General features: G+C 46.9%; 8 protein-coding genes across 8 annotated transcripts; 4 read left to right on the top strand and 4 right to left on the bottom strand.

The window, feature by feature from the left end:
* The first annotated feature begins 830 nt into the window (after window positions 1–830).
* Window positions 831–2,203, top strand: B0J16DRAFT_348448 (uncharacterized protein). Its single transcript, XM_046128743.1, has one exon. It carries the CDS (start codon window positions 1,028–1,030, stop codon window positions 2,084–2,086), a length of 1,059 nt encoding a protein of 352 aa, XP_045978671.1. The 5' UTR covers window positions 831–1,027; the 3' UTR covers window positions 2,087–2,203.
* A 2,488-nt stretch (window positions 2,204–4,691) lies between these two features.
* Window positions 4,692–6,413, top strand: B0J16DRAFT_181331 (uncharacterized protein). The gene is made up of 7 exons (XM_046122608.1): window positions 4,692–4,784; window positions 4,830–5,194; window positions 5,241–5,277; window positions 5,340–5,407; window positions 5,454–5,842; window positions 5,893–5,960; window positions 6,011–6,413. Exons 2-7 carry the CDS (start codon window positions 5,018–5,020, stop codon window positions 6,316–6,318), a joined length of 1,047 nt encoding a protein of 348 aa, XP_045978672.1. The 5' UTR covers window positions 4,692–4,784; window positions 4,830–5,017; the 3' UTR covers window positions 6,319–6,413.
* A 162-nt stretch (window positions 6,414–6,575) lies between these two features.
* B0J16DRAFT_388151 (uncharacterized protein) lies at window positions 6,576–8,477 on the bottom strand (the record flags this gene model as incomplete). Its single annotated transcript, XM_046131726.1, has 1 exon — window positions 6,576–8,477. One exon carries the CDS (start codon window positions 8,475–8,477, stop codon window positions 6,576–6,578), a length of 1,902 nt encoding a protein of 633 aa, XP_045978673.1.
* A 543-nt stretch (window positions 8,478–9,020) lies between these two features.
* On the bottom strand, window positions 9,021–10,299 carry B0J16DRAFT_375206 (uncharacterized protein). The gene is made up of 2 exons (XM_046130677.1): window positions 10,086–10,299; window positions 9,021–10,035 (listed from the first exon to the last, which is right to left on the bottom strand). The coding sequence occupies exons 1-2, from the start codon at window positions 10,171–10,173 to the stop codon at window positions 9,098–9,100; spliced, it is 1,026 nt and encodes a 341-aa protein (XP_045978674.1). The 5' UTR covers window positions 10,174–10,299; the 3' UTR covers window positions 9,021–9,097.
* A 3,576-nt stretch (window positions 10,300–13,875) lies between these two features.
* B0J16DRAFT_348453 (uncharacterized protein) lies at window positions 13,876–14,781 on the top strand. Its single transcript, XM_046128744.1, has one exon. It carries the CDS (start codon window positions 13,973–13,975, stop codon window positions 14,564–14,566), a length of 594 nt encoding a protein of 197 aa, XP_045978675.1. The 5' UTR covers window positions 13,876–13,972; the 3' UTR covers window positions 14,567–14,781.
* A 3,078-nt stretch (window positions 14,782–17,859) lies between these two features.
* On the bottom strand, window positions 17,860–19,973 carry B0J16DRAFT_375208 (uncharacterized protein; the record flags this gene model as incomplete). The annotated part of the gene is made up of 6 exons (XM_046130678.1): window positions 17,860–18,087; window positions 18,147–18,242; window positions 18,299–18,583; window positions 18,653–19,133; window positions 19,363–19,424; window positions 19,473–19,973. The coding sequence occupies 6 exons, from the start codon at window positions 19,971–19,973 to the stop codon at window positions 17,860–17,862; spliced, it is 1,653 nt and encodes a 550-aa protein (XP_045978676.1).
* Window positions 19,974–21,943: 1,970 nt separating this feature from the next.
* On the top strand, window positions 21,944–22,968 carry B0J16DRAFT_348456 (uncharacterized protein). The gene is made up of 2 exons (XM_046128745.1): window positions 21,944–22,335; window positions 22,395–22,968. Exons 1-2 carry the CDS (start codon window positions 22,180–22,182, stop codon window positions 22,539–22,541), a joined length of 303 nt encoding a protein of 100 aa, XP_045978677.1. The 5' UTR covers window positions 21,944–22,179; the 3' UTR covers window positions 22,542–22,968.
* Window positions 22,969–23,721: 753 nt separating this feature from the next.
* B0J16DRAFT_309748 (uncharacterized protein) lies at window positions 23,722–25,609 on the bottom strand. The gene is made up of 3 exons (XM_046124928.1): window positions 25,416–25,609; window positions 24,664–25,352; window positions 23,722–24,609 (listed from the first exon to the last, which is right to left on the bottom strand). The coding sequence occupies exons 1-3, from the start codon at window positions 25,532–25,534 to the stop codon at window positions 23,921–23,923; spliced, it is 1,497 nt and encodes a 498-aa protein (XP_045978678.1). The 5' UTR covers window positions 25,535–25,609; the 3' UTR covers window positions 23,722–23,920.
* Between the last annotated feature and the right edge of the window lie 762 nt (window positions 25,610–26,371).

Consider the following 26,371-nt stretch of genomic DNA (forward strand, 5'->3'; position numbering starts at 1 on the left):
GGTCAAGGACTAGAGTCTCCATTCGAGCCCACATGGTTTGAAAGATTTCAGTTGAGAACGTTGCAGGCTCAGACCAAGAAACCCCATTTGGACTAACGTTGGAAAAAGAGGGGACACCGGCTAACCACAGAAGGTCTTTAGCGTCGGCTGTGCCTTCTGTACTCACTGAAGAGAAAGATTTACAGTGGTTAATGCGCCTACAAATCCTGCATAAAAAGCAGAGTTCGCCGACTCGCGACTCGCGACTCATGACGACGGCGACGCTAAAAATTAAAGAGCTCTTTTAGTTCTCAACGGTTCTCAGTAGTGAAACGACTTGTATCTTCAGCAACCGTCTTTAGTGTCGGAAGGGAAGAGACAGATTGGTAGCAGCGTTGAATTGAGTTTCGGAATTATCGAGATCTTAAACTGCACGATGCTAGCTCTCGAAACAACGTCTGACGTGCTTCTTTCTACCTTCCATTAATACAACCTTTCGCCCGCCACTTTTTCAGGGGGTTACATGTCTTGGCTTGACCAGGTTTGCGGTGTCCTTACAAAATCCTCCCGTTTTGTCATGTGCGCATGAAAGGGGAACGAACCAACAACCTACAGGTCTCTCTTCTATTTGGCAGGGAACGGGCATAAATGGGGTCCCCCCTCAAGACCCCTGTACCTTGACCTCAAACACTCGTCGGAGATGGGACCGGCACAAGCCAACGGAAAGAGGACACAAGAGATGACTAGTCCACATGAGGAGGGGACTAGAACAGAAATTAATAATAAATTGTAATTACGGTAAGCTCGTCTCTCTACCTTTATAAAGGATTAGTCTCTATCAACCAAAGTCCCAACTGGGAAAAAAGCAAAGAATTTCTTGGTTTAGATCCTTCCCCCACTCTCCACCAACCATATCTCTCCCAGCTCTTCTCGCTTCGAGCTTCCGCGAAACAATAACCCATCTTTTCCAACTAAACTTTTCGGTACTACTACTGCCTCGCCTCGTATTGTATCACTATCACAAACATACTATCATCACTCTGTCATCATGTCTGCTCAGCGCACTACCAAGCAATGGATCCTGGCCAACAAGCCCACAGGGGAGCCTGTCCTTGAAGGCCCTGACGCCACCTGGAAGCTGCAGACCGTCACCCTTCCCGACCTTGAGGATGGCCAGATCCTCGTCAAGATCCAGTACTTCTCCAACGACACTGGCCTGAGGAACTTTATGCAGAGCACTGTCGCCCCTGAGCGCTTCTATGTCCCTACCGTCCCCGTCGGCTCGCCTATGCGATCCGGCATCATCGCTGAGGTCGTCGAGTCTCGATCCGACAAGTTCAAGGTCGGCGATCTCTGCATGGATTTCCATCTCGGCATTTGGAGCGAGTATGCCATCCTAGAAGCCGAGAACTCCCAGCCTCTCGCTCCCCTCCCCAATGGTCTCCCTACCACTCACTTCCTCGGTGCCTTTGGCGCCTCTGGTCTCGCTGCTTACACTGGTCTGTACTACGCTGGCGAGGCTAAGCCCGAGCACACCATCGTTATCTCTGCCGCTGCTGGCGCCACCGGCTCCATGGCTGTCCAGATCGCCTCCAAGATCCTCAAGGCCAAGCGCGTTATCGGTATTGCCGGTTCCGATGAGAAGTGCGAGTGGGTGAAGAGCATCGGTGCCCACGAGTGCATCAACTACAAGAGCCCTACCTTCCTCGAGGATCTTAAGCGCGTTACCCCCGACGAGGTCGATGTCTACTTTGACAACGTCGGCGGCTTCGTCCTCGACGCTATGCTGACCCGCGTTAAGCGCCACGGTCACATCGCCGTTTGTGGCGCCGTTAGCAGCTATAACTCTGATGAGCCCATGGCTCTTAAGAACTGGTTCGAGCTTATTTCTTCGCGTATTAACATCCGCGGCTTCATCATGCTCGACTACATGGACAAGGTCCCTACCATCCTTGGCGAGCTTATAGGCGCCACTGCCGACGGCCGCATCAAGCTTGAGGCCGCTGAGACCGTTATTGAGGCTCCCATTGAGAAGCAGCCCGAGACCTGGATGAAGCTCTTCACTGGTGTCAACCAGGGTAAGCTCCTCACCAAGCTCATCATTTAAGATATAGATATATATACGGGGAAGATATTTAGTTAGTGGATGATATAAGAGTCGATGATTTTACGGCAGGCATTTGCATAACTAGAGGCCACTGAAAATAGACTGGCATAAGAAGCATACATCTTTCCATCTCACTGTGATAACATGTGAATGCTGTAGCTTAGCACGTGGAGCATAAGGTTTGAGCTAAACCTCAAAGCCGTTGGATGCGGCCGCAGGATTATCTTCGCGTAGAGATTCTCTCGGTATCAATCCTACTCCACACGAAACCAGATCTGATACGTGATACGCCGTCCGTTAAAACTGTCATCCTTCCTGATGGAAACACATGAAACAGCCAACCCATTCCCCGGGACCACTGTCATCCCAAATTTGCTCACTGGACCCATCAAAGCTTCTCGGGCCAGAGGGTCAAAAAGGGCCAGTTCATCCGTTTGCATCCTACTACTGCAGGGGTCCAAAATCTCTAACCAACGTCACCCCTGACATGCAGAAGGATTACCTTCCCTTCCAGTGGAACTCCGCGTGTCTTGACGTACATAATCCTCCTGTGGGCAAACGGCGTTGCCCATCACACTTTCTGGATCTGGTCAAGGATCTCGTTCCTCATACCAATCGTTTGGGACGTTATAAATCCTTCGTGGAGATCAAGCTATATCCAACATTAACTGTTTTACTATAGTATATAATCCGACATGCCACCGAAAGAGGAGGCGGAAAATTATTTGCATTCCATTAAGAACCAGGTCGGAATGTGGGCGGTTCATCTTGTTCCGGATGTTACTGTCGCAGTTGAGGGCGATCTTAACCTCCTACTGGGCTAATATCGGCTTGGGTTTTTGTGTAGGAATACGACCCCAAGCTTTTCGAAGATCGCCCCCGCTTGCGCGGATTTCTTGTTATCAGATGCCATTGACGATTGAGCTCGACGTTGGAATCTACGCCGCAATGCCTATCACGATGCATTTTAGTAGCCAAGAGTCAATTCGTGCATATTATAAAACCATTATAGTAAGCTGTTATAGTAAGCTGACGATTGTCCTTCCTAAAGCTTTCGTCCCCGCTTTCATAGGGCTTCTCATCTCGCGATTGCTTCAATCAGAGTACTTTACCAGTCTACAGGTAAATAATATTCTCCGCATTATTGCCCGGACTCATATCCGGCCCTCGTGTAAGCTCCAATGGCGGCATGCGCCAAGAGAACCGTTTGCTGTGCCTTACAGAGATAGTCAACACCTCGGCCTATTATCGACCTCACATCGTAAAGTTTTCGCGTCTATTCTTTTGGATTCGTCGAGAAAGAATTAAGGGTTTATCGTATTCCCTTTGCTGGACGTCAGACTGATTGCCTGCGAAGCCATTCTCCTGAACTGACGGTTGGTGGGCAAGATTCTTGATATGGAGTTGGAGCTTTCTCCAGGGTAAGAAAAGCTCCATCATAAGGCTAGAACACAATGCAGTAGTAGCAAGAAACTGTATCAGTACTTGATCATTCATTCAAGCCGAGTAGTAGCAAGAAACTGTATCAGTACTTGATCATGCATTCAAGCCGAAGTAGACTGGGTAACAATTGACTATCCGTTGTTCCTTTAAACTTAACAGAATCTGAAGTGGCTTGTGCTGTGATCGTACCAGGATAAAAGCTTTCTTGTGAATTCCGAAAGATGTCCTACCCTCTCTTGCACCTTCATCACTATGTTATGAATAACCAAAGAGTTGCGAGTCCCAGACTCTTAAAGCAATACTGGCCAGCTTAATAGTTTTCATAAGCTGCATTCCAAATTACAATATGCTTCTCTGGGTATCCTTTTGCAACTCCAGGTACGCGTGAGGTACTCTCCATCATCTTATCTTATCAGCTGACGTGCTGATAAGATACCTTTCTTCACACGAGATTAGTGTGGGATAACAAGTACTGCTTATCGATAAGGGTACATTTCTACTACGCCACCTCGGGCTTTCGTTCTTCCTGCCGATTATGATTACTCACATTATTATCCGTATACAACTCCCCTTACCCAAAGCTGAAAAAGACACCCTGCCCATAATTAAATCTGTAAGATTTTACGTCACAACTTTGAGGAATTTGAGTTTGAATGCTGTTTCAGCTGAAAGCGCTGACAATAGTTGACGGAATTGAAGCCTACAGTCTCACGACCTCGCTGCACCTCCAGAAAAGCTCGCCGTCCTATGTCGGAATGATATCTCAAATTACAGCAACATGTGAAAGCATAAATCGTCATCCAAGCGTCTTCAACCCATCATGAAGAATCCAGAATCCCCATGTTTTGGTATTGGTGTAATCACTAATGGGTGAAGGATCCAAGTGGCGTACGCCACACCAGATCTCTCCCCCTGTTTCCATCATAGCGTAGCAAGGTGCCTGCACTGTCACTCCCACATTAAGCCTAAACCGTGTGATTAACTTCCCATTGGAATGAACCGGTGACATGACATTCCTCGCTAACCGCCTCAAGACGGGCTCGATCTGTCGAGACCTGGGCGTGCTAGGCCAGGAATGTAGTAGAACATGTCTTAAATACTCCGGTGACGGTTTTTAAAACTGACTTAGTTCCCATTTCCGCCTCATTCACTTAAGTCTTTTCTTCTCGAGAGCCTCAAAATGATTCTCTTGTTTTTGCTCTGTTTGGTGGGAGTCACGACGGCTTTGTCTGTATCAGATGTCCCAACATGTGCAGTAAGTCCACATGCCTCATCTGATCGCTTAGCTAACAAGTTGAAGATACCATGTCTTTTGCAAATGCTCGACTCATCAAATGGCACGAATACGAACATAAAGGCGATGTGCGATGACCACTCTTCATTCCCGACCGAAGTGATGGACTGTGTTACTAACAGCTGCAATGTTCAAGAGTTGAGAGGTAGCAGTTCGGTGCTCTAATGTGACTTGGCTAATACTGCGCAGCTCTGATGGAGTTTGGCGTAAAAGCCTGCAATATGCCTCTACAGGATAACCGTCAAGAATATCGAATTGCCATTATTGTATTCACCACGCTGGCAATGTTCTTTGTTGCCCTAAGGGTAGCCTCCAAGTTTATCACCAAGATTCCCTGGGGACCAGATGATACCTGGGCAGTCATCGCATTTGTACGACACTTTCTCTTGTTGTTGCTATCATGCTAATAGAAAACAGATCTTCTTGATACCCCTGACTGTCTTTATACTCCTCGGTAAGCTTTGATCATCAATATCTCGTATTGTGTCCGCGTGGCTCATGGCTTCTACTTACCAGCAATACAACATGGCATCGGACTTGCTCTCCCTTTGTTCAGCCAAACCAATATGAAAAAGGCTATCAAGGTAATTTCATCAGATATAACCTATAATCTGTGTTAACCTGATGCAGGAGATAGTTATTGTGCATTCGCTATACCTGTGCGGCTTGGCTGCAGCAAAAAACTCGATCCTCTTCTTCTACCTCCGCGTATTTCCAGATAGCCGATTCCGAATTGCGGTTTGGGTGACAATCGCCTTCAACATAATATCCACAATCGTCATCTCCGTCCTAAACTTTACCGTTGGAGGAGGTGTGGGCAATTTACTAAATGTAAAGAACTTCAACAATATCGATCCGGATGACTACATACCGAGTATCAGAGTTGTCTTGATTAGCTGTTCAGTCAATTTGGTGATTGATGTCTGGATGCTCGTCTTGCCCATGACACAGCTCTACAATATCGGACTCAAACTCAACAAGAAGATTAGCGTCATCTCCATGTTTGGACTAGGGGTTTTGTAAGACTCCTCAATCATGATGCATTCTCCGAAACTAACAGAATGATGAGTCTCACAGCTATCAGCTTGGTACGGACAATTTTGACGGCACAGCTACTTTCGGATCCATCAGAAGCAGGCAAGTAAAGTATGATGGGAATGATATCAAATACTAACATACTTCGATAGTAACTGGTCAACTGGGGGTCGTCTTGTGGGCATTAATCGAGACCTATGTAGGTACCATAGTAGCCTGCGTGCCATCAACGCGACAATTAGTGCAGAAGATGATATGCAAGAGGAGGCAAAAGGAAGGAACGGCGAAACCAATTTTTATCGACCGATCTTTGGCACGGATAGAAGATGAAGAGATGCCGACATTGAGTGATGTTGGAGGATTGACAACTATTACTGGTACTATGAGTAGTGGAACAACGGCAGTAGCGGCGGAGGGGTTGGATCACGAGATGGTGGTTATGACGAAGGCGAAGAAATGAGGGAGTCGCTGGATGAGTGGAAGAGCATTGCATATCAAAGAGCGAGTCATTATCTGTACATATTTTATGATACCAATTTAATCTCCTAGGTAGGTAAGAAGAATTATCCTCCAAGGTTTAAGATGGCAAAGTCATGAGCCTAAATGCTATTCTAACATACCTAGAATAAGGTAACTAAATCATCCCGTCTCTTATACCCTCAGCGGCTAATTGCTCTGACTCCCTGACGTCTCCTTCAAGAATTGGGTAAGCAATAGTTACGCAATTGGGACAATTATGTCCCATGCATCATTTTCAATCACGTCACTGCTGTCGCTGCTCAGACAATAAAGTATGGTCATTAAGACCGCGCGGTAGATAAGGACGTTGTCCAGTGGGTGAAAGGTCGCAGAAGTTAACTTCCATACGTGTCGGTCGTGTTCCTGACCCCCATCTGCCCCGTCTCCACTCATACTGACCACATCATTAAGATGAAGTTCTTCCATTTCCCAAAGATCCTGTATCTTTCTCAGGTGCTCAGACATGTCGTGTCTCATTGTCTGGGCGATCTCCTCCGAACCATAGCGAAGACGTTTGGAGCTGTTAGGCTTGCTTATTGCCTCTAATAAATGGCCAAGTTTGTCATGTAAGATGGGTAAGAGAATTCCATCAAGGTAGGAGGGCACTGTTGCGTTCTTAGCGCCAGATGAGGCCTCCAGAATTGGCTGTTGTTCAACTGGGTCGATCATTTGTCGAATCCCGTCTCCGATGAAGCCTAATGTGATGATTCTGCACAGAGCATACGGCTCTATTTGCTTTAACCATGAATCGAGGGATCTGAGCTCGTCCCGTACACCCCACCGATTTGGCATGCGTTCGCGGCCCACTTCGGCGTCCTTGTCAAGATATGCGGAGCAATCTTTGTAGTCCCGCTCTCTCAACTTCAGTTCGTCGATATCAGACCTTATACTTGATCTCGCCCACGACATAGCAGCGTTGATCAGTTGAAGCCTAAAGTCGGCGCCATTTGCCGACAGTTTAGGTGGAAGACCGCAATAAGCCGTGGATCTTATACCCCAGAATCGGCTTTGGAGCAGAAGAGTATCAAGCCTTTCGCGGAGTCTAGCTTTCTTGTGTGGGAAGAAATACGGAAGAAGATCAGGGACAGAAACCGTCGATAGGCAAAAAGGTCCGTAAAAGAGAAAGTGATTAATGTGGTCCCTCACATAATCATGCACATTGAGGCATGCTGGCTTTGGAGCCTGGTTAGTATGGGGGCATCGCTCTTCAATCTCATCCGCGATCTGAATCATATAATCATCACCCTCACATGGCACAAAGGAAAATTCTTGGTCCATGCTAATAGAGGTGTTGATTATGCCACCGTACCTGGGATCCGGAATACCCAAATAACCGTGGGCTTGAAGCACCCGTTTGTAAATCTCGACGTGCCAACGCGACCGGAAGGGTTCCTCTCCATACATCTCAAAGAAACCAATAATGCCCAATAAAGGATGTTGCCGGAATATGAGATTGAAGTAACGGTAACGGACCCTTGGTAGGCCAGATTCTTGGTCAACGGTTAGGTGACCGCGTCCGCCTGAGAGAATCATGGCTAGAGTGACGACAAATATGATGGAGCCGTACGCTGGGACAGCCGACAACTCCGAAGGGATAAAATCGGCCCCGGTGATCTTGACCTGGTCCCAGAGCTTTGTCTTGTCAAGGGAGAGGTGTGATAAAAGAGCAAGCCACGTTGCTGGGAAGTATTCATCTTCCCCCTTTCCAAGTCGTGCTGGGTCTTGGTCCGAAGAGAGAGAGCACTCTAGTCTTAAAGCACTATAGTTAAGCGAATACATGGTTATAATTGGAGTAGACGAGGTCGTCCGAAATCGCATCTCAGTCAAGTCGAATTTACGACGATTGAGTTGTGACCATGGGCCGATAGCATAGGCTCCAGATTTGGTACGACCAGGACCTGCAGCCAAGAAAGCTTGAAATGCGGCCAGACCCGCGACTAGGATAGCGATGATACCGATAATGGCCGTGAAAACAAATGTCAAAGGATCCCAGTTGTATTCGTTGTTCTGCTCCCGGATTTCGATGAGGATACTCGTGATAGTCTCCAAGATACATTCCGTGGTGTTAAGTGAGCACTCGACCTTGGCCTTGGATGCCATGTTGTTAGTTGATAGCCTGACTAACGATAAAAAGAAAAACACGAAGAAAAGTGTTCAAGAGTAGGAGGTGCCTGCGATATTTATGCACTGGTCCGCTGGACTCGACCGCCCTGTCGCAATTGCAGGCGTAATTCTTGAATCATCAGACCAGTTAGGTAGCTTGAATGTGCAGCCCTTACTGACACATGGCCGTTTTCAGAGGCTGTTTAGCTCTTCTCCCTTCTCTTGCAAGAAGTCAATAACCTTTTATTGGTTGTTTCAGAGGCTTTATGCCAGCCACGTACTTATTTGGGACAAGACCAGCCAAGCTGAAAACACTCATGGTTGGAGGTAAAAAAGCTAAGAAAATATACTTTCTTACTACCTAATGCATAAAGCCATCGTTTGATAACTTTATTCCTGAAGGCATTTAGGATCATCATGTATATAAAGGTATCGTTATTTAACGATCTTCCAATCGATTGACTGTGCAGCCAGGTTAATCTAAGTATCAAGTCACTTCAATAGATAGTTGGCATCCACAGACGCACTGAGTATGATAAGTATGTATTAAGTATTACATTATTCTGGGCCAAGCTGACTTAGAACATGGACTGATTTGCTAAACTAGTTTAGTTCATCTAATCTGAGTTATGTACAATCAACAAGGGCACAGCCGTGTTTCCTTGACTGTAGTCAGGACCAAGGAACAAAGTATCGATACCACTACCACCAGAGGGCCCGATGTAAGTAGTGCCCCAAAGGTTTCCTGTAGGATCACATCTTTGTGTAAACATGCTACAAAAGAGCTCAGGCACAGTGCACTCCAACTGGCGACTGGTAGGTGCCTCGCAGGTGATGAATTGCTCTTGCAGTGACCTATTATCACTGCAGACCTGAAGTGCACTGGTGCCATCACCAGGAGTGAAGCCACAAATAGGTTTCGTGCCGTCAAGAAGCAAGTAGCCAGTAGTGGGATCGACGGTGAAGAATGCGTCGGGATAGCCTGACCTGCTGTTGAAGCTGAGTTTAGTGCCCTGGTACCGGTTTGATGTAATAGCTTGGTTTGCGTAAGTTCCGCTTTCAGGGACAAGACGGAACATTGGCACGGTGGGCGCGGTAGTTGTGGTGGGAGCTGCAGTAGTTGTAGCTTCGGTGGTGGTAGGAGCTTCTGTGATCTCGGCCGAAGTAGTGACAGCGTCTGAAGTTGCTGTAGTCGCAGCTGTAGTATCCGCGACAGTGGCAGAAGTTTCCTCAGTGGTTGCGGCTGAAGTAGCGAAAGTAGTCGCCTCCGAGCTCATACCACCAGAAGTGGTTGCTTCAGTGCTAGCAGTGACTTTTTCAGTGACCGTAGTCTCCTCAGTAGTTGCCTCAGTGGTTGCGACTGATGTAGCAAAAGTTGTCGCCTCGGTAGTAGTAGTAGTGTCTACTTCAGTAACCGTGGTCACTCCAGTGGTAGTGTCTGTAGGAGTCACTGCTTCGGTCGTGGTAGTAGCAACGGTGGCCGAGCTGTCCGAAGTCAAGGTGAAAGTGGATGAGCCGGATGTTGTTGCAGTTGTCGCAATTGAAGAGTCAGACGCTAGGGCAAATCATTAGTAAAGTATGGCCAATTGGGAGTATATCACTTACCTGAGGAAATAGGTTTGCAAGGGCTTCCAACTGCAATATCAAGACCAGCAAGGCCAACGGCCAGCAAGCGTAGGTTGCTTAAATGCATGATGGCTCAAATGAATGACTAAAACGAGTGAAATTGGGAGAGGTAACTCAAGAACAAAGCAACGGGTGGTTGGAAATCTGGGAAGCATACTTTTATCCTTCTTAGATTTTATAAAAAGACCTTCGGAAATTAGCATCTCGTGCGAATCGCATTAGTGCCTAAGGAAAGTCAATAGTTTATGTTCCCGACCGGACTAGTGGATTTGAGCTGTCAGCTATCCGCGCAGCTCTGGGCTTTCTTTCGATAGTTTACAGGCTAAGCCCTCACTATTAAAGAAAGCTGCGGGTCTCCCCGAGCACCCTGAATGCGCCAATTTCCCGGATGGAAGCTATCGGATAGATCTCCACGTGAGGTTTAGTCGCTTGATCTAGAAAGAACAGCTTAAAATGTCAAGGCTGGAGTTAACCATATTGCAAAGTCCCTCTTAAAAGGTCAAGTTTTGTTGCTATAACTCTTGTAGACGCTATTCCGCATGTCAAAGTAACAAGCCATCTAACGTCAATGGAGCTTAAAATAATTCGGAACAGCGCCCTGAATCATATCGAAAAGAACTTACACTCCTGTAAATATCCTAAGAATATCAATATAATTATCTCTCTAAAACATGCCTTGTGTCTCTTGTCAACAGTGGCTGCTCGAGCTATAAATTTAATAGTTCAGCTCAACTGACCTGGGTAAAGGCTTTAAGTAGGTCAGCGAATGGAAAGCACTTTTACTAGTTATTATGGTTGAAGATTTCTATAGCAACATACTTCATTAGACGCTACAGTACAGTGTCCGAAATATATCGCGTTTTGAAAAGTTGAAATATTACTGGGTAAAAGTATCTACACTGTCATGTCATGTAGGAATTGAGTGAGACAAGCGCCGGCTTTGGCTCCTCAAAATGAGGCCCTCCAATTTCAATGAGCTGACAGGCCAGTGGTCAATTGGGGTCAATTAAAACCGCTTAGTCGCCGACGATGATCCACTCATCCAGTCCCTTGTCATGTGAAACTATCGTCAAGGAGAGACACGTAAGCAAGTCGAAGTACTGTAACATTTCTCGTGGACTTGACCACAGCGCCGCCCTTAGCTTTGGATGAGGTCAGTTTCGTGGGTATGTCAATGTTTTGTTGCAAGAGAAAGACGAAACTCCGACGAATGATCTCTGAATTCAATCTACGGAAGCAGTTTAAACCTTCCTTTGACACCATGATACCCGACTCAGTTTTATGTGATATTGGCCATGTCTTGAGGTGCGGGTCACTCGAATCCGCAGCATTAGTACGGACGAAGAATTCAGGTTTGTAATGTTGCGCAGAGAAATGCTCGGTTATGACTTTCTTCCCGGCGTTAGGCTGCCCTTCACTAAAGGAGGCCTCGTAAACTCCCCAAAAACTCACTGGAGGCCAGTCGATTGTCGGCCCTCCCGGGAGGCAATTGTTTGATCTCTGTGTAGACTGAATAGAAGGACCCCCCGAAGCTAGCAAGTAGGACTATACCAGCTGAAAAAGGGGCCTATGTCCGGCGACGGCTTGGTGCATCGAGGCCTTCAACTCGTGATGTCGTTGGTACTACCAAAACTGTTTTATTGCGTCACACACCATCCGACTGCGAACATCTGTAAAGGCCTTTACATCCGCCAAACAAACCCGAATCGCACGCACCATGCAATGAACCGCGCGTGTGAGGGAGATCCTGATAAGGTCCCCCACCAGTGACGTCATATAGATATGCTGCTTGGTTGAGTGCATCTGAGGGTCAAACCACAAAAGTCCGTTAGTGACATTGTCACTGTCGTCGACAGTACACAGCACCTTAAAAAGGAGTCCTCAACAATGGCCCGTTTTCTTAAATGTTGTCAACGAGTGCGGCTGAAGTGTCAGGGCAGATCGAGACTTTGAAATGCAATGTTACGCGGTAGTGGCATGCATTGGTGGTACGCATATGACTTGTCTGCCTTCTACTGCATAAATCTGAGGCCAACCAAATGTGGCGCTCTTAGTTGAACTTTCCAGAAACAGAACAAATAAAAGAACCCCTGGTAGGGAATACCCTGTAAGTGTAGAAGCATGTCTTGTTTGGATGTGTTGGATGTCAACTATAATTCACTGGGGTGCGTGTGCACACCAGAACCAGACCGTAGGTCGGTAAGCACAGAGTCAGTCAACCAACCAATTTTGACCTCCTAAATTCCTCACCCCACGGACAGGAATAACGCTAACTAGCAAGTTTAAAAGGGTTTACGAGAGGTCCAAAGAACCTTGTTTCAGTCGGTGTTGACACGCCGTTATCCCAGACCGCCGAAAAAAAAGAGCATGCCGTCTGATTGGTTACTGAAGCTCTAGGGATAGGCTACCAAGACATTGAGGCTTCTGCTAGGCGCTATCCTGGATTCTTCACGCTATTTTCAATCTGTCAGCAGATAAGCACCTAATTGAATGTTATGACATATGACGATATATAACGTATGCCCCTACGTATCGCAGACAATGTAGTACGGAATTGCTTGGTCATATCGGGCTGTCAATTGCCGCCCATGCCAGTTCCCTGGAAGCAATAAAGCTGCCTAGAGTGGTATGGACAGTAAGACATGAGGGGTAGTAAGCAGGGGGACAATTGGTATACTTTTGCTCTCTCCAAGTCACACTGTAAACACAGTATACTGAGCTACGATATTTGGAGCATTTTGAGTCTGCAATTTGGGTCATTCATTGAGCAGTATTTGCGAGCTGCGGTGTGTAAGGTACGGTTGGGTTAGGTTGCTAGAACGAGACAGGGACTGTAGGTGGTATGGCACAGATGTAATATGACTGGTCGATAAACAAAGATCTCTTGGTATCTTGGGCCTGTCAGGTATGTAATACTACCACACTGTCCGATCATGTGGATGATACGACATACCAAAATAAGGGCATCATCCCTGAGCCTTACTCACGTTCAGGGGTCTGGGCTTTAGTATCATGGTACATGGAATCTCAATGGTACATGGGATATCCTGGTCAAAGTAAAGAGAACCAAGTCGGTTATGAAACTTTCGCGCCTCCACGTTGCTGTCGCCTTTTAGCCATTCCTAAGACATTTCTTAAAACCATTATAAGGAGCAGTACAGCATGCTTTCCCTCCAGATGCTTGTCGACCCGTTCCAACATCCTTCCATTACAAATCGCTATGCTCTTACCAAATATCTTACATGCAGGAATTCTTCATGAAGCCCACGACCACATGAAGAGTTCCGGAAATTTCGAATCGAGCTTCTTTACTCTTCAACTCATTATGTCAATTGACAACGGGGTGAGCTATCGTCCGAAAACCGTAAATCCTGATTCTCGAGACTGACTCAGGATCAGGCACCCAAGAAGAAGAAACAGATCTTTATATGGACTTGCTGTTGCTGTCAAACGAGTGGGATGCGAGCTACGGTGGCGAGCTGCCCCTCGTGTGGCACCCCTCGGTGTCCCTACTGTCATGTCGAGAAAAAGAATATCCGGGAATGATACGGAGGGGAAGTGCGCTGGGATTGGATGGCAGATGCCGGTCATTTGATAAGAGATTCAATATCTGAAACTTCAATTAATCCTTAATAATTGAGTAAGGGCTTCAATGTTAAATTAGTTGTCTTACGAATACTCACGGGCAGGTGAATGCAATTGGGCGGTTGTTATGTTGCACATACCCCGCATCTGATGGGTTCGGATTGCAATAGGGCGCGCCAAGAGAACCTGTTGCAGTCTGACTCACTGTGTACAATCATCTCCAACACTCTTGACGGTGAGGCGCAATTCACATTTACTCTCACGTGGCTCGTACCCACGTAATGGCCGCGTCCGAATCAAGTGTCACAATCGAAGCGGGTTATCGTCCCGGCTTCCTCGCCAGGTGCCTCGAGATGCACATAGCCTATTACCACCCCATAAATTCTTGGGGCCTAGCATTCGAAACCTCAGTCGGCACTGCCTGGGCTGATCTTCTCCAAAGACTCAACACCGACCCTCGCAACCAGGTCTTCGCCGCGATCCAGAACACAACTCCTGATGATGATCCTACTGCGTTTACACAGAAGATCGTGGGCACTATTCTTGTCGATGCTGAGAGTATGAAACAACCCGGCATGGCGCAGATACGGGGCTTTATAGTGGATGAGCGAGCCCGTGGTCTCGGCGTTGGGAAGAGGCTCTTAGGTAGGGCGATGGAGTTTGTGGAAGAAATGGGATTTGCCAAGGTTTCGCTTTACACCGCAAGAACACAGGAGACGTCCCTGTTTCTCTATGATAGAGCTGGGTTTGTTATTGTTGACGACGAGGAAAAAGATCTGTGGGGTTGGAAGATGAATGAGTTGACACTTCAATGGACGCGCCCCGGTACACCAATCCTGAAAGATGACAACGAGGAAGAGAGAGTTACCACGTGATGGAAACACGAAGGAGGGAGTCCTTGCGGGTTTTACCTTCTGATCATACCATGGATATGGTGGCATTGGTGAAAGGAAGGCAAACATACTGGAAACGAGCAAGGAAGGGCCCTTGTGACGAAGCTTAAATGAGAGCAGGGCAAGATAAGAAAGAGTTGTTGTGTAAACATCGGGATGATGCTTCAAAAGTGTAAATATGTAGCGGGAAAAGCTTGACTTCTAGTATCTCAAAAGCGACTCTTGTCTTCGCCCCCGGTGAATGGCACACCTACGACCTGGAGATGAGAGTCTTGAAGCCTGTACAGTGTCCGATATGACTCTCCTGCATCCTATTTCAGTGCTTTCGCCTCCATCGCAGAGTTGGCTCTTCTTTGTCGATTCGGCAGTTGACGTGTTGACTTCCTTGGCCCCGAGGATGTTTGTAGTGAGACGGTCGAGAGACGTCCCGTATGGTTCGAATGCGATCTTAGTATAAGAGATCGTAGGCCAAGTAGCTATACGCAATGAAGGGGTCTTTGATCCGTCCAAGATATCTATGGGGAACTCGGTATGGTATACATAAGCATTGATTGGCCTTGTCGGTTTCATTGCAAACAACAAGACAGACCTAAAGACATTAGTATCGCTGCCTTGGAAGGGAAGAGGAAAGGAAATACCGGATAGCTTTGGTGAAGAGACCCATACCATTCGTCTTGTGCTAGAGACAACATGATACAGACAAGATATGGATCTTGAGTCCAAGTCTCGGGCGTATATTGTCGTAATCTACGCTCATATAGCCGCTGGGCAGCTTCTTTTCCCGCTGGATACCTCCAAGGGTAACATTTTATTTGGCGTCGAGCTGCTGCCCATGCATATTCGTAAAAGCCCACCATAAGCCGTGCAGGGCTGGTCCCTGATGGGGGTCGAGCTGGCTTCAAGTAAACGCCACAATCCAGTAGATGTATCTCACGTCGAGCATAGTCGAAACCCGGTGCGCCACTGCATGGCCCGTTAGTAAAGCCGAAAAGCAAGGCGAAACAGAACAGTATACCCAGTATGTTCCAAAGGACTTCCATCACGATCGAAAAGCTGGCGAAAATAACAGCCTTTCAAACCGCATTCCCATTCGGTCGCGAAATCCTCTACGTCACCCACGGTATCCTCTTGGTTCTTACCGGTTTCGGTAGGGGTATCGAGTTGTTGAAATGTGCAGTTTACAAGCTGCAGGTGTCGTTCGGTCCATAGCAGAGGATGAGTGGCAAGCCAAGGATTTCGGACGCTCAACTCGTGTAGAGATATGTTGAGAAAGGTTCCCTCATCCATCGGCGGGGGGGTGTGATTGCTTGTTGCTGTGATGAGATGTTGGAAGATGCTTGGAAGAATTAGCGCTGTGCAATAAAGCGGGTGGAAAAGGGCGATTCCGACGCGGTCGGGAGAACAGTGACAACAAGTGCTAGGCAAAGAAAAAAGTAAATCTCCACAGTGGTATGAATCCGTTGCCCATGATCATGAATCGGTAGATGCCTACTGCTTGAAGATTTATCTCACTGTAGCCTACGAATACCACCGAGGCGTCGCCACGGAAACCCTGGGAGGGAATTTGGCCAGAATAATGTAAGGGTGCCTTGCACAAGAGAGTTAGATATTACTGGAGAGATAGATCAGATAGCAGACGAGCCTTTATGGAAGCTTTACATCTGGGAGCAGAGATCTTTAACTCAGAATCAAGACATTGAATCTCAGACCTCCACCTGTGCCAGCTCTATATCCTCGGTCCAATGTCATTCCAATGCATGCCATTACACACATCAACATAGGGCTAGCAATATCCTATCTGAAGACATTGTTTCTGGTGGCTTCATACCTGGACTCATTCTTTAACTGTCTTCTTTTCCACACGACAGTATGGACACCTTGGAGCTCCACATGAAGGACAATCGGCTACTGAAACTCGCATCCCACTTGTTTGACAATTGCAGCAAGTCCATATCCAGACCATTCGTTTTCTCTGAGGGACCTCATATTGAGTTAGTATTGTGTAGGAAGAGGAAGGGTGCGTGCGCCTTACTCGTTGCTGACAAGCAGCCGGTCGATTATGTTGAAGGTTGTTAATAAACTCATCCATAGCTGACCCAGGTAGTGGTTTAATGTGTTAATATTGAGAAAGTATGTTTTTTCAGCTTTGTAACCTTGATCAGTCTATAGGGAGTCATAGACATAAGGTCCACATAAAACAAAATAGCTGAGCTAGGTCCTTAGCTGAGCTGCACTGCATATACATGTGGTTGGGAAAAAGGTGCTGAAAGGGGAAAGGTTTTAATCTGTCGGATAAAGAAAGTGTGCTGTCTCAGCTTTGTAAGAATCGGTCTCCCGGGAGACAGTCACTGACACAAGGTCCAATAGAAAAAAGGTTGGAATGTCAATATTTGTGGCAAAATGGATTTTACTTATCTTATGACTTCAATCAATTGCTATAAGATGGGGATATTGCAAAGATTTGAAGAGAAAGGGACAGATCTATGTCGTGACCCCATAGAGGCAACGTAAAAGTTCCATTGGATTCACCAATTGACAGGGCAATGTAATGTTAGTGGATGTCTTGTGTACTCGGCTGACTGTGCAAGACTTTAGTGAGACTGAGAAATTGTCCGATTCCAAGAGATCAGGCTTAAGAAATTAGACCTCAAAGTGCAAAGTTATTAGGCAAAGCCAACTTGGAAGGGTAGCTTGTGAATACAGTGAAAAGACCACCTTCCGGCTTTTTCTCTTCAAGAAACAAGCAGTCATTGGTCAATTAAAGGCAATAGCATCAGCTATTGGCTTGAGAAGACCCATAGGGTTAGGAAATAGATGAGTTGACGCTTCAATGGACGCGTGCAGTTCTATCAAGCTTATACAATGAAAGGTACAAAGATCAAACAGGGGTTTAGCGGTCGATTGAGCGTGAATGGAGGCCATATAGAGTAAAGCCATCATGCTATATACCAGTTATATGAACGCAAGCATATGTTCGAGAAAGGCTGGCAATGGATCTCGCAAAAGCGGAAGGAATTAGGTCTCCATATGCACTATAAGAACTACTGTTCCTGTGATGCATATCAATCAGGCCATTCAGTTTAGATGAGCTTATAAGGGACAGATTCTCCCCTAAACCAAGCTTCGGGTGGGTTGTGCATGCTTTGGTGAAAGAAGGATAATCAGCTAGCAGCGTGACAAGTCATGTGTGGGCCAATGGCTTTTATAACAGTGTTCATGAAGGCTTCTTAAAGGCATAGAAACATTGAAAAGGGATTTGGCATTGATGCTGGAAACTACATGTCTGCGAGCTCAATATCTGAAGCCCGATGTCGTTTTATCCACTGGGCAAGTGTCGGTTGTATATTGTCCCAGGAATGTATAACTCTAGCCACTAAAGCCACGATCACCCCAAGGACTGGCGCCAGAACAACGAAGGATAGTTTGTTAGGACCTAAGATGCTAGGTATCGCCTTCTCCTGCATGGACAGCATTGCCGCTGCCAATGTGATGGGTGATACTACCTGTTAGGAACTCGATGATTAGCATTGCACTTCTTACGTCAATGAGGATCGCCTCTTACATAAAGGAGGAAATAAGTCGCCGTTTGGTTATTCTGGGCCGAGGTAGTTTGGAGGCGGGAGACATGCTTTTGTGCATCGATGTTGTTAAGATTCAACTAAAGAGGAAGGGTCAGCATGTGCAATCTCTTGTTCTGCAGAAGCAGGCTCTTACAGCGCGTTCATGTTCGTCGCATAGTTTCCGGACGTTCTTGAGGTCTCGCAGACATATTCTGAGGTCTAACATTGTCTGCTGGATGCATTCCAGACATCGTCGCTCGTAGATTGACGGGGGCGCGTCTGTGGGCGCGTAGTTGTCCCAGCAGTGGATGGTATCCTCCAGGCACGTAATCAGCTTGGCCAATATACTTCTTGTGTCGCATAGCCAGACCGAAGGTTCTTGGGTCTCCATAGAAAGTAAGGCGTATAACTTCCGGGACCAATAGGGAAAGTTGCTTATCTAGTCGTGGAGTGTTAGTGTGATCCTTCGAAAAAGATTGTGGATGGATCGAAATACATAGTCTTTTACCCTGATCCCTATGTGATGCACAGTGTCCGTCCATTCGTTTCTAAAGACCCGTAGCTGTGAGTCTAGGGAAGTCAAGAAGTACTGACCCGGATCCAGTATGGGATGTTCGGAATCGCATTCGCCGTTGGTAAAAGGATCCGTCTGTAACGAGTCTACATCTCTATCAATCTTGCAGTAGTCGTTTGTAGCCTGTCTCCGACCTTCGGCTTGGTAGTATACGTCCACAAAGCAATATCCGGTCCATACCCTCTGATCAAAAGCGGTAACAAGGACTGAGAGTTGTGCTTCACAGAGGTAGTCAACTTCATAGACTTTTTTAGATGACTTTCCGCGAAGGAACCGCATATTGTGGACATTCCGGAGTGGGCTTCCATCTGTCTTGAATCGATTGTCTTTCGGCTCTTGTTTGGTGTATCTCCATGAATAGAAGGGCAAATGGAACTGTTGGTTGAAGTTCAAGTGCCCTCGAGGCTGTGCGAAACTGGTTCGTATGAGCATAATTGGTTACGAAATGTGGAGTATTTACCGTTTTAGAGAATCGTATGTGTGGACGGAAGGATGTATAATAGTAGAAGAAATCTATCAGTGAAATGACTTGCAGTTCTGGAGCTGTAAGCATGATGGCTGCTAGTACATGACTATCAGGATCTGCTGCGAAGCTTCACACTGTTAGCCAAGGTTTTCTTCGTGAGTTTGGAATCAGCCATTACCTCAATCTGCGATCTACATTGAGTTGTTGAGACTTCCCAGCAGTCTTAGGAGTTTGGAACCTCTGTCACAATTAGCGGCGAGTGATACATGGTTAGGAGCATTGACTGACTTGCTTCTTCAGCTTGTGGTACAACTCCCAGCTGGTAAGAGGCTTATAAATCCCCACTCTTGTTGCTCTTGAACCATCGTTCGCCATATCGTCGACCAAGCAGATCTTCTTAGATGAAAGCTTTGAGTTATTTGATATGAGCTCACGTAGTGTTTCCGAATGGCAGAAGGCCTTGACAGTCTCAGTGTAACAGAGTGGTCTAGGCCTATTGCCGTCCTTCGTCATGAATACCTCAAAATGATCTTCGTCATCGGAGTCTTCTTCAACGTTTAGATAAGGCTCGTTCTCTATTGGGAGGCGCTCCGGGTTGAACTGAGGGGTGATGATCGTTTCTTCGTGATCATTCATGCTCCTGGGTGTTACATGATCCAGTGCGCACAGGCACAGAGAGCCGATACTTACACTGATTTGTGGCTGATCTCCTTTGGAGTACTTTTTCCTGGGCCGGTATTTCACGCGATTCTTCTTGGAGCGCTGAACAGTGTGCGATGCTTCGTCCATTTGAATGCCAGTTTTTCCCTGTTAACGCTGTCAGTATCGTGGAACGAGTAACCAAACTGTGTAATGTAATCCAGACCTCCACTCCATATGTACATTCAGCAAATAGAATAGACGCTTTGAAGTCATAAGACTGATATGAAAGAGACTAGTAAATATGAAACACCACTTACGGTTCTTATATAACTTTTATTAGCCAATTAATGATAGCTCAGTTGACGATATTCCGATGACTCCATGTGGTGTAGAGAAAAGAGGAAACACAAATCAACCCGGTAGATGGGTAGTAACCGGGAATTTATCAGCCCCCGTTCCACTGCCATGGTAAATTATCTGACCGTTTGAGGCCTTCCATTTCTGACAGCTGCTAGTGCCCGGTGTGTAGGGTTCGCCTATAAGATCTGGTTCTGGACAAGGCAATCGTCTGCCTTAATAAGTGAGGCCCATCTAGATGAGCCACGATGTTATAATTCGACGTGAGGGCAGGGCGGTCAACCATTTCTAGAGCAGTGATAGGTATCGCACGCAGGTCTCACATGGAATTCCATATCGTTGCACTTTTGGTGCTCCCATGACCTCTTGTCCGACAATTCACAAACATCATCAACCATTAGACCGAGATTGTTAGTGCAGTCAAAGAGCTCCATTGGCTTGAATCGTGATTTTGACTCACCGGTTGAAGAGAAATCCATTTACTAAAGTTGTGCACCGTGAAAACCCAGAATTGTTCTGAAGGCAAAGTTATGCGGCCTTGATGGAGATTGGACATTCTTTGTGCGAAGCTTGAACGGAACAGTCACTAACTTGCATAGATGGTTCCAGACCTAAAACATATCTCACAAAGTAAGCTAAGATCTTAACCAAGAAGTGATATGTCTGGAGCATAATTAGGCTAGTCGCATACACTCAAGTTCACGTGAACTGATTGTATCTAAATTGTGATCTTGTTCCTTTAGCTTACTTAATATGTCAAAAGTAGCCTAGCTAACGACGGTAGAGCCTAAGTCCAATGTATATTACCTACTGACAAGTACTGATGTCATCATCGTACTGTCCGGATCGGATGCAAGAGAGGGCAATCAATAAGCATCGCGTCAGTATAAGTATATCTTTGGGGTGGCATCGGCTTCCGGCAAATTAACAAAGTCTTCCGACCGGAAGACTCTTCTGGCATTACTGGGATTGCACTACCTGGATTGAAGTGTCGCACGGTCTGCGTGCGACACTGATAGCTAACTTATAACAGGCTTCCTGCTATCGCTGCAACGCGGCACAGAAAAGACCAATTTGTAACAATCCAAGTTTACATGTCACCTGAAATATATCCACAATAATGCATACTGCTGTCTCACACATTTTTTTATTCGATCTGTTAACTGACTGGGTGACGGCGCAGATCGACGGAAAGAAGTACATACGATCAGCTTATTTGACTAAGAGCCATGTACAATGGCTAGCTCCAATAGACATTCTGTCAATTAAACTACCGAGCCAATTGTTTAATTATTATGGAAATCGGCTTGGAATAAGAGGGTTGTACGGATACTCAACCAACACCACAATACCTAGTCAAGCCTCACCGCAGCGGCTCATGTTGAATGGGATTGCGGAACGAGGCTATGGACTCAGCTATCTTAAAATCCTTGCGGGCTCAGGTTTGAGCGCAACATGAACCATATCTGCGACAAGATTGCGTAACCCCGTATTTGATCCTGGAGATGACTATGAACACAAAATTACGCCACAGATTTCGAAGAGCTGCCGTATTTCATGACAGAAATATCTATCAGCCAAGTAAAGGACGATATGGCGAGCACAGTTGGGCTTTTCTATAGGCAGCTCTGCTGTTAGTGTAATGACTTTTAAACTGTTCCCGTCTAGCTGCTTCTGATATAATGTCCCGTCTTCAACATTAATATTTAAGTTCAGTTGAAATCGACTGGTATGGATGCAATTTAACTAAGGTACGGGTAGCAGAAGTGAAATTGACAGGGATGAACTTCGTTCCTCTATTTTTCTTTTTGTCAGTGAACCTATGTCCGTCCTCTAGGCTGACCTCACTCAGGCGGATGAATATTTACGCGCTGCATTGGATAAAAACGCTGTCTGCCCCTCCAACAGGTTTCCTCTTTGAGTTCTTTCTCGTGGCCCTTCTTACTCTACTATAACCTATCGTGAAGAGCTCAACCCTGAGTGACAATGCTCGGCAATGTCCAGATCGATTTCTCAATACGATGGAGCGTTTTCAAGGGATCAGGACGTTCTACATGTAGCTATCGACGCCTTTGTTGACGATAATCAATACCCCGACTTACATATCGACTCAGAAGTTGAGATCTCGGATGCCACCGGAATACGCGAACGAGTGAGCTCCGTCTAATCTTTTCGACTTACTGGAACCGCGGTATACTGACTTCCTACGAGGCCCCCAAGAAGAAGAAGCAGGTATACATCTGGACATGCTGCTGCTGTCTAGCAAGTGGTATGAGAGCTACTACACCGAATTGTCCGGGCTGTGGGCAACCTAGATGTCCGTACTGTCGAGTCGAAAAGAAAACGGTCAGAGAGTGAGAATGGGTTTTAGAAATGCTTCAGGTTGTTGTTATTGTGTCGAAATCTCGTTAAAAATGTCTGGTCGATGTCGTTCTGCAACACCTACGAGTAAAGGGGCACGCATTGTGACAAGCAGGCTTTTTTTTTATAACATGAGTGGCTGGCTCCGACCTTTTGTCAGACCTTTAATTTGCTTTTTCGTTCATGTCATGTGGCTTGAGACAGGAAACACGGATTGACCAGGTATCCTCGAACCCAAACGCTCCTGTGACATCTATCCATGTCCTCGGGGTGCCAATGGAATTTGTCCATATGTTCGTTCACACTACGTTGTAATTTAAAGAAGATCATTTTGAGTTTCGTTCGCTATGATAGAGTTCGAATGAACTCACCAACCTGCACATTTAGCAGTGACCAACTTAAGACTCAGCCACGATAATTAGCATCCAACCACAACCGTACAACATTGAACAAGTCCCGGTGCTTATAAACAGTACAAGTCAACTTGAATAAGCTATCCATGGTCTCGGGAGACACCAGTCGCTCGGTAAATCTGGGATATACATGATCGATGGAGAGCAAATCGATCTGAATAAGCCACATGAACCTCTCCGGTGATAACCCATGATGCAATGCCCGGTATGTATCAGAAACCGAAGAATGCGGACTAACCTCAAATAAGAGATACCCGTAGAGATTAGTTTTCTCAACCAAGCCGAGGATATTTATCCAGGCCACAGGATCTATATGATACCACATCGTGTACACGGTCAAAAGCAGTTCAACTCTCGGTCTGTCGATCCGGTCCGTTATCTCTCGGTCGGTCAGCAACAGTCAATCATGTCTTGATCCCGTGTAGCACGCATATGTTGTCTTCTTCGGCGGTCGAGTTTGTCGCTCGTACATATAGAAGTTCATTGGCTCCACGAATGGGAGGGCCGGAGAGACGGAGACAAGAAAAGAAGCACATATGAACTATCTAGTTGGAGAAATCCAATGGCTTAAGCCTCGTTGTACTTGACTATCTTTATGAACACAATAAGAGAAACACATTGGATTAGATAGCCGAGTGGCTCATGCCACTGGCGTCAACGACTCTGCTTCGGATTGCGGGGTCCGCCGATAAGTTGAAGGGAGAAAAATGACACGTACCACCACAACAATGAGCACCTCCGATCACGATAACAATGTCAACGCGTTTTAACAGTAAAATAATTGTATTTTTATATTCAGGTTTATCCGAACCCATTCCCCTAGGTCTATATCCAATTGCATTCTATTTATACACCATTCCTCCCAACCCGCCAATCAGGCTGGTGAGCAGGGAATTAAAAAAAATAACGCCCACATGTAAGAAAAGCCAAAAACTCCAACAGCTATTATATAAAAGCAAGTGTTTACCAAGGCTTTCCATTCTGCTTAATGAGCTCATCCTCAGAAGTCCTGAAGTTCTTAGACTCCTTGAGGAACTGCTTGTGGAAAGTCTCGAGGAGAACGCCAGGGAAGACGGCGCCGACAGCTTGGACGAGACGATCCTCCTTGCCAATCCACACGTGCTTGATGAACTTGCCGTTGCAGCCAGAGTTGCTTTCGGGGAAACCGTTGGCCTCATCGCAAGGTAGAGAGAGAATCTCGTTGGGGTACTCGTAGCGAATAAAGGTGCCGAAACCGCCCTGGTCGGTCGGCTGCCAGCCCTTGCGGTTGCGGAACTCAGTGCAGCCAGGGAAACGACCGCCTTCATTGGGGCAGTCATCCCACTCCTTGAAGATCTCGTAGGTCTTGTTCTTGTTCTGCATGATCATGAAACCGGTGTTGAGGAACAGGTTGTTCTTGCGGTCGCGGTTGTGCTGGGTGTCGGGGTCGTAGGGCAGGGCCATGGAGTTGTTCTTGGGGTCGATACTCCAGTAGTTCATGAGCCACTCCATGGGAAGGTCGAGCTTGTTGAAGAGAGCGTCTGAGTCAATGAAGACGCAGACATCATGCTTCTTGAGGACTTGCGAGAGGACGGATGGCTTCTTCCAGGAATCGCGACGGTCGGGGTAGCCGTTGATGGTAATGTGGTAGTACTCGTATCCGTGGATCTTGGCTGTTAAATGTGTCAGTACGTGTCAAGCGAGAGCTGTCATTTAGCGAGACATACCGTAGACCCAGTGGTTCAATGTACCACCAGACGGACCGTGGACCTCCTTGCTCCTGTTCCATGTCATCTCGTCCGACCAGATCTGGCCAGGCTTATTGAAAGAACGACTCTCAAGATCAATGATGCAGAGCTTCTTGCCGAGGGGCTCGTTCCAGATGGGCTTGTCGGAGGGGAGCTTGGAGGGCCAGTGGCCGTAGGGGAAGTATTCAGCCTCGTTGACCTTTACGGCGGGCTTGATCCATTTGTCGGGGGTGAAGGCATCGAGGTTGAGTTCGGAGGAGAATTCGGGAATCGCGGGCGCTTCGGGGATCTCATCGGGTGTAGGAGCAGCGTCTTGCTCGGCGGCGAGAGTGGGAGTTTCGGATGCTGTGGCGGCAGCGGCGGCCTGAGCGAGCTCTTCTTCATCGGCGGGAGCCTCAGCGGGATCCTTGTTGGGGTGGACTTGATGCTCGTGTGCATGCTCGTGGTCGTGGTCGTGGTCGTGCTCATCCTCAGCCTCGGGCGTAGGCGTGGGCTCAACCTCGACGATCTCAACAACAGTCTCGGCAGGCTCCTTAGCAGCAGGCTTCTCAGCAGCGGGCTTCGCGGCAGCGGGCTCCTCTGCGCCAATTCCGTCATCGACAGAAGGAACAAAAGTCGGTTCAGAAGCAGCAGCTTCTTTCTCGGGGATGAAAGGTGCAGGCTCGTCGCTGTCACAGCACAAATGTCAGATTGAGTTTCGCAAGACCCAAAAGAGGAGGCGGAAAACTTACATTCCGGAAGTGGCTGTCTCGCTGGGCGTCTTCAGGTGGAAATGCGCCAAACCAAGAAAAATAGTGATAAAGACCACCGCGGCCAAAACGACCGCTCTGTTTGACCTTGGGACGGTCATTTTTGCAAAAACTCGTACAACAAAAAAATACTACTGCAAAAAAAGAATGTGAGGAAAGGAAGATACAAGTTCAGCTGAGAAGGGCGAAAGAACACGAATGATGACCCCTGACTCTCTTTTTAAGCAGGGGTTTTTTCTCTACTTTTTTTTTAGCATCGCATCCTTTCGCTACTCCCTAAAACAAGCTCCTAGAGGGCCATAATGGAGTTGTCTCAGTAGCGCTTCACACCAATGGGCTGCGCGACGGTTGGCTGATGGCGGGTACCATTCTGACGCCTCGTTATCCACTTTGCAATCAATCTGTGACGACGCATAAAAGGGGACTCAAAGGAAGCCTGGGAAGGGGGAAGTCAGGCCACGGTAGTTGAGTTTAAGTTTAACGTTATCATCAGGAGAACATCAATTGTCGTACTCTTCATGTTCATCAAGACTGTTATTTGGGAGTCAGTTCTATTTCTGGAGCATTCACCGCTGAAAACTGCACTGAAGGGTTCCACGAGTGCGGGGACCGTCTGCCCTGAAGTCCAAACCTGAAGATCCCGTCACCACCAACTGACGGGCAGCCCTGCACCTTGACTCCCGTAGTCGATCCCTTTAATGGATCCTCGCCAAGCAATTTCCTTCTAGATCTCCGTGTTCTAGATTATTCACGACAAAAGCTTCTCTTTAAACCGTTGCCATCGTGCTTTTCATCGTTGTTCATGTCGCTGTCAATTGAACTGTTGCCAAGAAGTGTCTCACGTCATTAAGACGCAGCCAAGATGACGACTCCCCCTCCAAAACCCGGCTTTTGATCCCTTCAACTCAATTGTTTCGCTCCTACGTTCAAAACCTTCC

The sequence above is a fragment of the Fusarium flagelliforme genome (genome assembly GCF_020744385.1).
Source record: "Fusarium flagelliforme strain FIESC 12 MPI-CAGE-AA-0113 chromosome Unknown B0J16scaffold_7, whole genome shotgun sequence".
In the NCBI taxonomy this organism is placed as follows: Eukaryota; Fungi; Ascomycota; class Sordariomycetes; order Hypocreales; family Nectriaceae; genus Fusarium; species Fusarium flagelliforme.